At 42.9% G+C, this 14,662-nt stretch overlaps 1 protein-coding gene across 1 annotated transcript; it reads right to left on the bottom strand.

Moving 5' to 3' along the window:
• Positions 1-439: 439 nt before the first annotated feature.
• On the bottom strand, positions 440-12,965 carry Toll-6 (Toll-like receptor 6). Its single transcript, XM_011299191.1, has 3 exons — positions 8,341-12,965; positions 1,345-1,416; positions 440-866 (listed from the first exon to the last, which is right to left on the bottom strand). The coding sequence occupies exon 1, from the start codon at positions 12,020-12,022 to the stop codon at positions 8,354-8,356; it is 3,669 nt and encodes a 1,222-aa protein (XP_011297493.1). The 5' UTR covers positions 12,023-12,965; the 3' UTR covers positions 440-866; positions 1,345-1,416; positions 8,341-8,353.
• Positions 12,966-14,662: the final 1,697 nt, after the last annotated feature.

Raw genomic sequence — 14,662 nt, 5'->3', positions numbered from 1 at the left:
AGAAGGTGATATTGTACTGAATGGAGGTGTGTGTCGTGAAGCACCTCAGATTTGAAATTTATCGTGAGCTTTTATGCTTTCGTCTTTTGGTCCCTGAAGTAAATCCATCTCATCTCGCCCTTCCTCACTTTTGACGTAGATCAGGTAGCTCTTGCGTATCTCCTGGAGGTACTGTCTACAAATCACCACAGTAAGTTACCTGAATCATTTTTCAGAACGATTTGCGGAGAAACTTTGTACGAATTCGGGAAGAAAGTGAATTTGTGAAGTCTATTGGAATGGAATTTACTGAAGAAAATCTAGGGCACAGAGCGCTACGGAAAGAATTGTCATTTTGGGGGATTCAATCATAATTTTCTGAGATTTAAAAAAGTAGAGGAAATTGAGAAAAAGACATGTAAAATATATAAATAATTTTATTGTTTTATAATACACTGTCCTATCTATATTACAAATATACAAAATTTGTATTTACATTTACAGCCCAAGGCGCCTGTGCCTCATCCGAGCTCTGAACAAACAAGAAGAGTAGCGAAGAACAATTTCCCATAATTCTTTTTCATTCTCATTAATTTTTTTTTTCCATTTGAATAAACACGAATCGTCGGCTCAACGACTGCCCGTTAAGAAAGAGAAAAATGGTAATTCGTTGTAATACAAGATACGAGGAGTATGCTGATTCTTGCACTAATTACGATTTTTTTTAACTACGAAAGCTATCACGATTTTTTTTTCATTTTTTCTTTTCAAATGTAGAAATGGCTATTAAATGGTAATCGGCAAATGGCATTATGTGTACTCCAGCGCAATAGTAAGAATTTCTTCATGATCATAAGTAGATAGAATAGTCTCAATACTGTGGAATCCTGGAATTAGAAAAAAAAATGGATAAGTACCGGTGAACCTATTGTTCATACACCCGGGTTGTGAGCGAGAATTCTTTAGAGAACTTGCAAGTTTTTAATGAGTTGAATGACTAATGAGTGAGGAGTTTTTCAGGCTTACAAATGGCTCTTGATAAATGTTCAATCGCTGACGTTCGTAAAATTTCGAGTGAAAACTTTTGATATTTTTAAAAACTAAGGATTCATGAATTCCGGATAGTTTCTTTATTACAAACTAGGTCCAAGACGTGCGCCATTGCGCACATTCACGGAAAATTAAGGCTTTAGGGTTGAAAGTCCATCATAATATAATTGAGTTGAAGAGGTATCTCAAATGTTTAAACAAGCATCAGTAATATCTGCATCGCCTCCCCTGCACCCCTTCTTACACCGGATATTGCAAATTGCAGGTGAGAGTTACCAACGGCTGAAAAAAACGACGAGATAAAAAAAAACTCACCGTCTCTCCCGTGATATCCAGAGACTCCATACGTGGATAAAGTTCGATAATACCCCTGGCTAGGATTCACATCTGAAACAAAAGGAACAGTACGAAATTGAATGGAATCTCTTTCTCCAGCAAACCGCTCCACTTTTATACATCTACAATTTTTTTTATTTCCCATTTCATTTCTCTCCCAACACCAATACCCAGAGCCCAGTGACTTGTACAAAGGGTAGAAACAATCTTCACAGGCGAAACTCTATTTCGTAATGAAGAAAGGTTCAACAGAATTCCATCATGAGAGAGAATTTCGGGATCTCTGTCAGAGAATGAAACCTTGGGGGTCGAGTAAAAATCCGCAGGACGCCACGGAATTTCGTATACAGTAATAAAATTCCTCTCTCCCTCTCACACACATGTGCTCAACTTTCAGCACGTAATCACACCCGCGAGATATACAGGAGTTACACGAGAGTAAAAAAGATAGGATTCTTGTTTTCTTTCACGTTTTTCCCCTTCGGAAATTTAACCTTATGTATTACACATGTATGTGCACTATTCTTACTCTCGTATTTGACCACGATTCCAGCTGTCGCAGCTTCGATCGTTCCCCCGAATTTACGATCCTTGAATTACGATCCCTTGGTTTGGGGGGGCCAAGAGGGTGTCAAGAAACGTTTCAAACCAGCGTAAAATATCACATTCCACGTACCTCAATTTTACGGTTTTTTGAGGATTGGTAAATATATCAGGGGCTTCGGTGAAAGGGCTGAATTCGTGCAACATTCAATACCTCGGGCTGAAAAATCGTTAAACGATTTATAGATTATTCTATCATTTGTTCCCCAGCAACAATTTGCCGATTTCGCTGACCGTGCACCGACGTTATTTCTCTGGGAATCAACACTACCAACTCACACCTCCAGAATATATTCCCACCTCGGCATGACTGCACTGCATTCACATAGAATTTTATATGATCTTGTCACCGTTCTCCAGCATCAACACCAATTTTCCACTTCATTCTTCTCTTCAACTTCCTCAGCCGATTGCGCGTTTACCCGTCTGTACGGCTATTTCCCTCGCCTCAATCCCACAGAATCCCCTGGAATCATCTCCGAGAAACTCATGGTTCTCCGTTATAATCCACAGTAAATTCGATATTGAAGGAATATAGAATTGCTCGTGTGAAATAGGGTATCTCGTCGCTATTGAACTCTATAATCTAGAGGTACATCCAGTAATTAAAGAAAACCGCCGACTGGAAGCAGGAAGTCGTACAATAATAATCCTAGAGTACAGCGTTGACTCGCATTGGAAATGGGACTGCCTTTTTTACTCCTCGGTTAAAAATTCATTGGAATTTAAATCATAGAGTCATTTGAATTCCAACTAATCCGAGTTTTCATTGATTTTTTATTGAAACAATTCGTTGAATTTTCGATTCAACTAATTCAATTAACGAATTCGTCAATGAGGTACAGAATTTTCATGTTACTCTGCCGTTGTAAAAATTTTTCATTATTTTCACTTGAAAATTCAAGTATCATTTTCCAAGAGTATATTTCATCTCGTTTTGGTAATCAAAGTGCGATAAATTCAGAAGGCGATATGTTTCAAGGGTCCCAATGACATAAGTACAGAGAGGACAGCTGTAACGACTGTGGAGGGCATATCGCAAGCATCACGAGGCGATAGAAGAGAGGAGTGCCAGTGAGTCCGACAAGAAAAGAGAAATAAAAAAAAAGTACTGTGAGAGAAAAAAGTAGAGAAGAAGCCCCGGTGGAAAAAAGTTAATGGAATTTGTGTAAGAAAAACCCCCGGGGGATATTCCGTCGCAAATATCAAAGAGTGGCCCAATTATTGTCGAAGCAATCTCTTTTGCTCTTTATATCCGAACGTACACAGCGTTACGAGCATTCTGTCGAGTCAAAGGCGTAATGCGCTTTGAATGAACGCAGAGAGGAGTAAAGAGAAGTAGAGAGAAGTAGAGAGATGGGTGGAAAAATATTAAATGAAAGGAAACGAAAAACGCGTTAAAAAAAAAAACTCAAGCAATACAGTACTTGGAATGAGCGGAAGAAAATGCCTGGGGAGTCCTTGGCGTGACGGCAGATAATCGTGAATCAACGAGGAAACGCGATGAACAAAGCGTCGACTAAGTACCTCGTCAGCGGGTGTAATTTTTTCTCCGCCTCTTGTCGCCGACCGAGGAGAGAGAGACCCTCTTCTTCTTCCGAAAAAAAAATAAAGTTGAATTGTCCCGTCGTCCGTGTTGGCACATGACTTACTACATATAGAAACAAAAAAAAACGAGTCGAGGGTACAGAAACGATGAGACCGCCCCAGGAGGTGGGGGGGTTGGTAAGAAGAGGACGCGGTAATTTGTAAACTCGACGTGTGAGAAAAGTGGACAAAACTTGTAATAGAATCATCTTTTCAGCACGACCCGTCCCCAACAATTAAGATCATACCAAGAATCTGGAGCTCGATACTCAGGGAAGATTCTCTTTCACTTTCAAACCATTGTCGAGTATCTTTTCAACTATTTTTTTTTTTTCAGGGAAAAAATACATGCCGTTATCCTATTCTACCGAGGAATGGAATATTCGACTGTAAATTCGACACAACTATTATTCAAGAGGCTAGTGATGCTAGTATGAGCTTATACGCAGGTTGAGAGGATGTGCTTGAGAAGCTGAAGATCCTGCGAAGATGTCGGAGGGAGAAAAGAAGAAAAGGGAGAAATCTCTGGCTGAAGAATACAGGGGGGGAGAGGAAGCCCTTATTGAAAACAGGCTCAACGGCCGAGACCCATTATTCCACCAGCATCACGGTCCATTGTACCAAGGCGTGAGGCTGTAGAGTGAGCATCTGCCTGTGTCTATCGGCGTCTTCGTCTCTTTCGCTCCGCTGGTTTTCTCATCCTTTGGCCATATTGTATACGCATGTATGCACGCGATCACTCGTGTTCTCGTAACTTTAACAATTCGAAATATTGCCTTTTTTATTCCGACGGAGCAACTTTTCGACACGCATTCCTCTTGCTCATTGGAAATACACGAGACTTGGCATTGTTACTTGTCCCTGTGATCAATGTATTTCAACTATTGACCGTGGCCTCGAGTATTTGACGACAGAGTGGGCGGTAAAATTCCGTGTTCATCGTTTGTCCATTTTTCTTTTTCAAAGGCAATTTTCGGCCTATTCGCCCGGTCTTTGGGCTTTCATTGACACCGTAGGAGCCACTCGGTTACTCCGAAGTCATCCGTGAAAAGAATTCAAAAATAGTAAAAGATTAGCCCATCGAAGCGTGAACGAGACTCGACAGCGAAAAGAAAAAAATGGAATTGAGTGTTTGTCTATTGACCGAGTTGGTGTTCTTTTTGCCTCACTTTTGATTTGATATTTTCTCCGTTGTCTCGTTCCTTTTCTCTCATCCACCCTCACTTTTAACACCCACTGTTTACTTTATGACCCTCTCACGAATGTTTATACGACGTGCAAAATCGATTCCCAGAGTACAGGGTTTTTTGTCTGGGGGGTTTTTTTTTCAATTGTTAGAAATGCCGAACACAAACGATGTGAGGGAAGTACATTGGACCGCCCACGTGCCGATGAACGGGAGGAAAGAGAATCACATTTATGGAATTTTATTCTTCACCATTTCGCTGGCTCCCAATAATGCGATTACATTGTTTTACATGACTCGTGAGGGGATAAAAAAAAAACTGGTGATTCTAAAGCGGAAATACCGAAAATCGTTCATTCCGCACGTTTCTCACTTACAGTATTTGGCTGGAAGGTGATATTCCCCGATATTTGTAGTGAGATTGTCGATGGTGATAGTAGGAAGTGGTGGAGAAATCAATTAATGCCATGTGACGCAGGAACTTGTCTGCAGACTACACCCTTTTTTGGCCCTTTTCTCCCTATTCTATTCGGTTGTTGCTCTCTCCTTATCGCTCTCCCTCCACAACTGCGGCAATTCTGGAATTTAATTCACGTCACGTTTTCCCCAGTGTGCTGATTGATAGATTGATTGTATTTCCAAATTCTCGGTGATGCTGCACCTTATGGTGCCTCCCTTTTTTTCGTTGTCTATCCGAGCCTCATCTTCTCCTAATTACCGCGGGCTTCGTGCTGAGACTCGATGAGCTCACTAACGAGGGTGGAGAAATTGATTCTTTATGCTGTGTATTTTCGGTTTTACCTCCCTTCGACTTCCTCTGCGTCTTCTGGACTTTATTGACTTTGTTATAAGATAATGGTGAATCATTTTCCATGTCACGAGGGTGAGGGGATAGCTAATTGATGTATTGTGGGATATCAATATTAACCTTTAGCAATTTACGAGTACAAATTACCAGAAAGGAAAATTCTTAATTGTCGGTTTAACTCTTCTTGTAATTTTTTGGATTCTTCAGTCACACTGTATATTATTTCTCCAAACAGCGACGGTTGCGAATAGGATTCTCTCGAACTCCCATTTTGCCCGTATGAAATTTTCAGAATGCTCATATTCGTTTCAGCTATTCCAGACAGATAAGATCCGCGCAAGAATAAGAAAATGGAGGAGAAAACGTCTCACGAACGAATGAAATGTAACGCAGTGGTACGGTTACGAATAATTTGCTCGAATATGTGAGGTATAAAAAAAAACCGAGAAACACGAGTCACGAACGCTGGAATTGCGATGAAAAAAAATTCAATTTCTCACGTTTCAATTCCTATTAATATTGATTTTCGTTGTACCATTCAGTATTGAATGCACACGTCATTAATTACCTCTCGACCGTAAATGTCTCCATTGAATTGAGCGTTACTCATTCATTATGAAAACTTCTATTAATCTGTAGAAATGCAGTTCAAGCAGAGAGTCCACACCTTTTTACTTCAACCTCAACAATTTCCAACTGCACAGCGTACTTTAGAGCTGCATACCCTCCCCCCTCAGCGCATATAAATGAATCGACCAGTAACATCTCTCTCCATCGCAAAAAAAAAAGCCTCCAACCTCCTCAACCAAGTCCACCGACCATGCACTAAGTCACTTACATCAGTTAACTTTCTCATGAATCATGAGATAATCCAATTTGGCCTTCAATTATCGACTCGGTTGCACTGCGGGATTTAATCGATTGCATTGCATCAATCTACCCCATGCACTAGGTATAATATCGATTTTGGCGGGAAACTTTGCTCGTCTACAATTTCCTCATCGTTCCCGTGTACTCGCGCTCCCTTGGAATTAATTGGAAGTCGGTACCGCGATTCTCCCAGCCATAACGTCTACCCAGAAAACCGTATCATCTCAACGCAACTCAAATCCGATGATCCGGCGAATCGTCGCGTAACGCTCGTACGATTAATATAACCACTGGGAAATTAATTAATTTCAACCCTCGAACCGTGAAAAAAAAATTCCAAAAGACCAAATACTCTACTTTATCTCATCATTTCTCTGAGCCATTGAGCCACAAATAGCTCTGTAACATGAAAGGCACCCGAATCCCTCAAAAAGATGACAGAGGAGCCGCCCATGAAATAGCTATTTCTCACCGTCGCATCTACTATCGAAGAACACCAGGGCCCCGTACGACAATAAGTCTCTAGTCCCCATTGTGCGTGCAAATGTATTTTTTTCGTAATCCCAAAGAGAAAGGGGCCCGACACATGGGGGGGCGTATCGATGCAGCTTATCGGCGGCTGAGCCGTTAATGGAAACGAGACCGCATTCGAGACACCCGAGTTTAATGCAAAAAAAAAAATAAAAAATAAAAAAACTACCCCGACCCACCCTCTCAGGCTATTCCCAACTGAAATAACCACCATTTTCCAGTCGTGCGAGACACACGTGCTCACAGCCAACGGATTCAAGCATGCGCCAGCGATCCGTCATTCGGTTGCAGCATTGCGTTGGCGTGACACGTCTCATAAAATAAAACCCCACATAAAAAACCGGTGATGTGGAGGGGAGAAAAAAAAAAGAAGTGGATGAGAGTCAGTAGGACGATATGTAACAATCCACGGGCTCATTCGCTCGATTTTTTTTTTTTAAGCCCTCGTCCCTCCAATCCTCCCCAGACCCACCGTCCGATAAAATTCGTGGTAGAGAATTTGTCATGCTCACAGTTCATTGGATTATCCTCGTGAAATTTATAGAGCAACGTACGACACGACTCTTTGTTTTTCACCCGGGTGCATCATGGGAATATCATAGAATGGGTACATAACGCCCCACCTGATAAAATTAATTGGAATATATCTGGATATCCACGAATATCTAGGTATTACGGTGTATGGTTACGACTGGAAGCTACTCGGCAACTCTATAAAGATGTGAATCGAACGAGAAAGTCGGTTGATAGTACAACGGTTCCAAAAGCCCCTCACTCCCCCCCTCACACCCTGAATTTTAGTTTTCCCCTCTTTCCCACTCCACCTGCAGGTAAAACACCTCATATATTCTATCATATCTGATCTTCCGCACAAACTCACGGTATCTCTCTTCCACCAACTCGCACTATTTCCCCCCGTACCCTCCCACCTCGGGCTGTGCAAATGTTGTGAGAAATCAGAGATAGAAGTAAGGTAGTGCAAGTGCATCATCTGTGAAATATAATTGTACACCTCGTCGCATCGTTCAGGTAGCGACCTGTCGATTTCATCGTGCAATATTTTCTGCTCCATAAAATACATTCTCGTTAAAGGGGGAAAAGGTAGTGAGTGAGTAAGATAGCGGAAGAGCCCGAGGCTGTATTTTTCAAGTGCCTCTCAACGCGTTGTTTATAGGATATATATTCACGATCATCTGATTTTCCCGTCTTACACGATCAAGTATGCAATTCATAATGTTATTTTCACCATCGATGAGCCCTTCAGGGCAATGCCAGTGTATTATAATAATTTATGAGATTTCATCGGCCGATAAGTTTGGTGCATGCGTTAACACCCGAAAGGTAATAATCCAGCAATTGCCCAGTGAAATGTTAGAACAAGCTAACTTACCTAATTTATGGTCCTATGCCCACAGGTGCTGGGTCGGTGGTGGTGGTGGTGGTGGCAGTGGCAGTGGTCGATCCATTACTGGTATTGGTGATACATCGGGCATGGCAAATTTAAGTTTCTGCCAGAAGAGTTTATCACCCCAGACGAGTACAGTGTGCGAAGAGATTCTTTTTCTTAGATCAGCATCGAGATCGCGTGGACAAACACCACCAACGAGAAGAAGTATGACTGATCTGCCTTTTCCCCTGAGCGCCTCTCTGAGAGCTGATTTAAATTCAAATCTCGCCCATTCGCCGTGCAAGAAATTACGTGACAAAATGAGAATGGTACGTCTGGAAGAGTCGGCAGCTTCAGCAACGGCATCAGCAACATTAGCACCAGCACCCAAGTCTCGATAATGTAAACACAGACGATAGGACGACTCAAGACCGGGCACTAATACTCTCGATACAAAATTTTCATCAACTGCTGAGTAAGATATATAAGCGTCAAATGGCTTTTCACGATCCTCGAATGCAGCAGTTTTGTAGCAAGCACGGAGGCCACATCTACTGGCTGCCCATGTTCTGATAGTTCTGCGATGTCGAAATGCACCGCAGAGTAATGCAACCATGGCAAAGAAAAGTACGGCTGTGGCTAGTAGGAGTGGCAGATATGCCTCCAAGGGCCGCGTCTCAATAGCTGATGTTGTACCCCTCAATGCTGCACAGTTTATTACGGATCCATTGGCTGGAAGCGTTATTGGCATACCAAGTGCACACGTGACCCGTTTCCAATCGCTGATCTTAGCTGTATTCTTCGACATCCAGTCACGCACGTGATCGAGATATGTACACTCGCAGCTCCATGGATTATTTGAAACGCTAATGTCGACTAGATATGGATTCTGAGCGAGTTGCCACAGGGCAAAGGTACCCAGACGATTATTGTCCAGTCTGAGGACCTCCAGCTTACTCAGCTGCAAGAATGTACCGTTGTCGATGTGGGCAAGCAGGTTATTCTGAAGATAGAGCTCCTTGAGATTCTCCAGTGGCAGCAGTTCTACACCATTGAGTTCGGCAATTTTATTGTTCTCAAGATGAAGGACAATGAGGCGCTTCAAACCGCTGAAGGTGTGATTGTGAATGGCAATTATGTTGCTGTCGTTGACATAGAGCACCTCCAGATTTTTACGACCGATGAAAGAGTGTGACGTGAGCTCACCGAAATTGTTACCATCGAGGTAAACCTCCGTGGCGTCCATTGGAAGTCGTCCCGGTAGACTTTTATACCCCGAGTTGGAGCAATCAACGACATTAGCTGACCATGATTGATCGTGGTAGCACGTGCAGTTGGTTGGACAAGTCATCTCACAATCACATGCATCAAAGTCACAGCAGTGACACAGGGCAAAGCAGTGAGTTTTGTACGTACAGAGAAATTGTGATGGTTTAGCTTCGAGGAGGGGTATGAAAGAACGATGTCTATCATAGGGGAGACGGCAGTACACTGATTCGAGGTCCATGACCTTTGGATGCTGTCTCATGGGCAATGAATCTATCCTCTGGAGCCATTCGAGCGTACAATCACAAATGAAGGGATTTCCGCCGATGTAAAATTCGGGTAATGGACGATTCTCCGGTACTTGCGCCAACTGGAACACTGAAAGATCCATTTTCACTATCTGATTGGCGTACAGATCTACTCTGGTGAGATTCTCCTTGTCGTGAAAAGTTTGTGGCTCGACTGTATGAATCAAGTTGTCGTTGACAAAGAGAAGCTCGATTGAGTCTGGCACAGATCTTGGATGGATTTTCGTCAATTTGTTGAAAGATATGTCGAGTGTCTGCAGGTGAAAACCCACCGGTGAAACACCGAGATCAGTGATCTGGTTCTTGTGGAGATCTAACCACTGGAGATGCTCTGGTAGAACGCTGTAATCAAAATGTTTTATCATGTTGTCGGACATGTTGAGCCATAGAAGACTCGGCGCATTGGCGAATATGCCAGATATATCCTGGAGGAAATTGGCGTCCAGCCTTATTGCCTGCAATGCTGGACTTCCCGAAAATGCAGCATGTTCTACATACTGAATTTGATTCCTGGCTAAATTGAGAATTTGAAGTACTGGCAATTCGGAGAGTGCCTCTTTAGTCACGTTAACAATCTCATTACCAATCATACGCAATCCGTACAGACTAAACATTCCTCTGAAGCCTGGCTTCTCAAGGTTCTTTATTTGGTTCTCACCCAAGTCCAAAGTTTTCAGCATTCGCATGTCTTTGAGAGCAACGGGTATTGCGTCGAGATTGTTCCCTGACAAATTGAGATCCTGCATGCTGGAACAATTTCTAAAAGCATCTGGATGAATACCTTCCAGTAAGTTTGAGTCCAACGAGAATAATGACATGGCAAATAGACCATTAAGTGAATATGCGTCTAAATAAGTGAGTTTATTGTGTGCCAGGTCGAGTGTGTGAAGATTACTCATTGGTGAGAATGTGTCAGCGGGTATTGTATCAATCTCATTGTGATGGAGATTGAGTATCTGTAGTGTGTAAAGGTCTTTGAATAGCGCTGGATCGACTTTGACAATTTTATTACGCGAGAGATCCAGCAAAACCAGACGAATCAACCCAGCGAATGTGCCAGCATTGAGCCAGGAACTCGTCAATGTATTCCTTGATAGATCCAAGGTGACAAGCTGATTCATGTCAGCCACAAGACCCGGCGCAAGTGCACTGATCGAATTGTTCTGAAGCCGCAATTCCTTGAGTGTATTCGTAGCATCCTTGAACATTCCAGCGGGAAGTGCGACAATTCTATTACTCGATAGGTCAAATACTTCCAGCGATCTCAAACCACGTAGTGCACTGTCATCAACCATGCTGATGGCATTACCGGATATATTGAGTGTTCTCAATCGTTTAAGGGCTGAAAATCCAAATGGCGGCAGTACGGATATTTGATTATTCGATACATCCAAACTCTGAATATCTAGAGAGCACGCAACCGGTAACACTGTTGACTCTAACTCTCGTTTAGGATGATTTCCAGTGTAATCACTGAATCCCAATTCCGTAACATCCTTCAACATATTCCACGACACATTCAGTGACACTAAATTCGCCAATGGACAGAATATACTCTCGGGCAATTGCCATATATTGTTGAAAGACAGATCAATTTTTTCAATCAATGGCGTCATGTCAAAGGCACCACGCTCAAGCTCAAGACTGAGCTTACTCTTCCTACCATTGAGACTTTTAATTGTTAAATTACGCAAATCCCGAAAACCGTTGAGCATCCTCGCCGGCCAATAAATGAATTTGCATCCAATTAAACGAAGTTCACGTAGGCGCCATAGATGAAGAAAATCCTCGACGATTGTTGAACTCGTACCAGTCTCTGGATCCCAATCCTTACAAATGATATTCATCGTTGTAACATAGTCACTGGTAACACGTGATAAATTTGAATGGGGCGAATTGTCACTATCCATAAATCGATAGATACATGTTAATGTAGCATCGCTTTCCCAATTGCAGTGTTCAGGTACTTCGAATTTGGGTGGTGGTGCACTGGTAACAGCCAGCACATGACATACACCAAATACCAAACACCAAGTTAGTCCCATGGGCAACGATAACGGGGATTTTTTATCAGTGAACTTCATCGTTTGATGATTATTCTGCTTGCTCATTACCGCCAGGAATTTCTCAACAAATCCACAGGGCTCTCATTACTCAAGTGTTTCTTCCTCTCCCTCTTAGTGTTTTGTTGCAACCAAGAGTTACATCGAGGTACTAGTGACAACGGCACAATACCACACTTCCTCCTGGTTTTCTATAAAAACTAGATGCCCTGTGGCAAGCATCTCGGCACTTGTATTTCCGCTCGTCTGGATTTTGCCCTCTCCGTTGTCTTGTCCCTCGTTTTCTCTCGCGCTCGATCTCCCTCTTTCTTTTCTATTCAAACCAACAATTGTCCTTCCTTCTTGGAAATTATTCCGTGCACGCCTCTTCTCTCCTCTCCTACTCCCATTCGCCGTGCGGAATGCGAAACCGTTTCGCGCTTCACTCTGCAGCTCCTCGTTTTCCTTACCTCTCTTCAACTTCTACCTTCCCTCCTTTGTTATTTTTCTATACCTTTTTTCACTCCAACTTCTTTCTATCTTATCACCTTTGTCATGTCCGAGGTAACGTTACTCACACCGTGACGAGTGATGTTTTCCTCGACAAAGTCGTTACTGCACCCCACAAATTTACGAGTTTCACTGTGACATTGAAAGGGAGCTAACAAAGCAAGTCGTCAATTCCAGGGACTTTCAACAGATACTTTAACCATGATACCCCAAAACGTATGCAATCAACGTGATCAGTGAGATGAGTACATTGTGTCCAAAATTCTCAATACCATTCACCCCTCGATGTACACAAAATCCCTGGAGCTTTCAGTACTTTATATCTCATCACAGTTGTTCAAACCGGTCGTTAATTATCCACATCAACACCCTACCTATCACGCACAGAGGGGAATCCCGAAAATTCAACTTCACTATTATCCCTTGGTCTTCTCAATAATGAACGAACAACAAGTATTCCAAAAATCCTCAGCTATCGGTCAACAGTGCACAACCTTCCCGATCGGAGGCGAACGCACGACTGACGAGAGATTTTCGTGGTCTGTAACTCGACGCAGCGTCCGCCAATCGTCCCGAGCGCCCCCTCTACCCTCCTACCCACTCCCAACTCCTGCCCCCCTCTACCCTCCTACCCACTCCCAACTCCTGCCCCCCTCTACCCTCCTGCCCAGTCCCAACTCCTGCCCCCCTCCTGCTCCCTCCCACCCTGGCCCCCTCCCACCTCCTGTCCCTTGGCCCCTTCTCCTGCCGCTATTCTTCCCATTTCTCTCACTCACTTCCCACTGGCGCAGTCGCCTAGTATTCTCTTCCATGTAACCGACGTTGTACCCAGCCTAGTCCCAGCCGCCGCGGCCCTTGCCGCACGCTCTACAACTGCAACAACAACTCGTGCATAATAACTTGGATACTCTACAAATCCTTAGATGACCAACCAAGACCTCCGTGTGAATGCCGTATGTCACCCATTGATTTTCTTAAATAGTGCGATCCAAGGAAATTCACTGCGTTTTAAATTTCAACTAGACGTCAACTGGGGATTAAATTGAAACCATAACGCTTTTCGAATTTATTCGTCCAAAACATTCCGTACCAGTTTGTTACGGGTTTACGAGTTTTGACGTACATTTACAATACACTTGGTGGAGATATGGTGTTATCATTTCACTGACAGCTCAGGGGATTTTCATCTGGCGAAGTCAAAATCGAGGGATGTTGTGAAGGATTGGTCAACGGCTTTTTGAGAATTTTAGAATTTAGGTTTTTATGGAGGATTTTAATGAGTCGCAAGATTTTTTACCACCTGCTGCTTAAAAACTTGGGATTTCTGGGAATTTTCAGCTTGATTTAAAATTTCGGGGTTTTAGGTCCATTATTTTTGAACGGGGGGAAATTCTTTCGAAAGCGTCTTAAGTCTTTCAAAAATTCTTTTGGAATCGTTCTAATGATTTTGACCCGATATATTCCCCGAAATTCCTAACAAATTGTAGGGGAGAGTGAACCGGTACTTGCCTTCGTCCCTTCGAACGATTTGTTACACCTGTTCACCGATTGGGTTCGCAGGAAAGCCCTGACCGTTTAAGATGTGAACAAGAGATGACCTGGAGACGAGACGAAAGAATGGGTCAAAATTTTAGTCGATTCGTTCTAGCCAATTAAATTATCATGCAGTGACCCTGCAATATTTACAATTCACTCCGAAAAATATAATAAATTGCTGAATCCTCATTTGTTCCGCCGCCAGGCAGTTCCAAATTCCCAAAAAATTTTCAACATGCGATCGATATTATTTTTTGTCGAATTCTTCAGAAATCATTCAAATGATTTTGACCCGCTGTATTCCCCTGAAATAACTGACAAATTGTCGGGTAGAATGAACCGGTATTTGCCATCGTCTTTTTGAACGAAGAGACTTGAATTTTATGCATTCGTTACACCTGTTCCCCGATTGGGTTTGCTCGCCAATCGCAGCTCTTTATTCGCGCGAGTCGCTTTTACAACTTGCTCGTTTAAGTTTCGAGTAGTCGGCTCTCACGCCCCTTCTCCATCTCTTTCCCTGTTGCCCAACTCCATCCAGTCATTCCCATTCCCGTGTACTGCTCGTTTCAACGAGAAAACCACGAATTTCCTCTCCGCCAATTCAATTTTCACCTATTTTCCATCATTGTTTTTCCGTACCCACGACATTATCGCTACACACGA

Source organism: Fopius arisanus, unplaced genomic scaffold, assembly GCF_000806365.1.
Source record: "Fopius arisanus strain USDA-PBARC FA_bdor unplaced genomic scaffold, ASM80636v1 scaffold00001, whole genome shotgun sequence".
Taxonomy (NCBI): domain Eukaryota; kingdom Metazoa; phylum Arthropoda; class Insecta; order Hymenoptera; family Braconidae; genus Fopius; species Fopius arisanus.
Note: the sequence above shows the minus strand (reverse complement) of the source record. Positions and strands in the feature narration are given on the sequence as shown.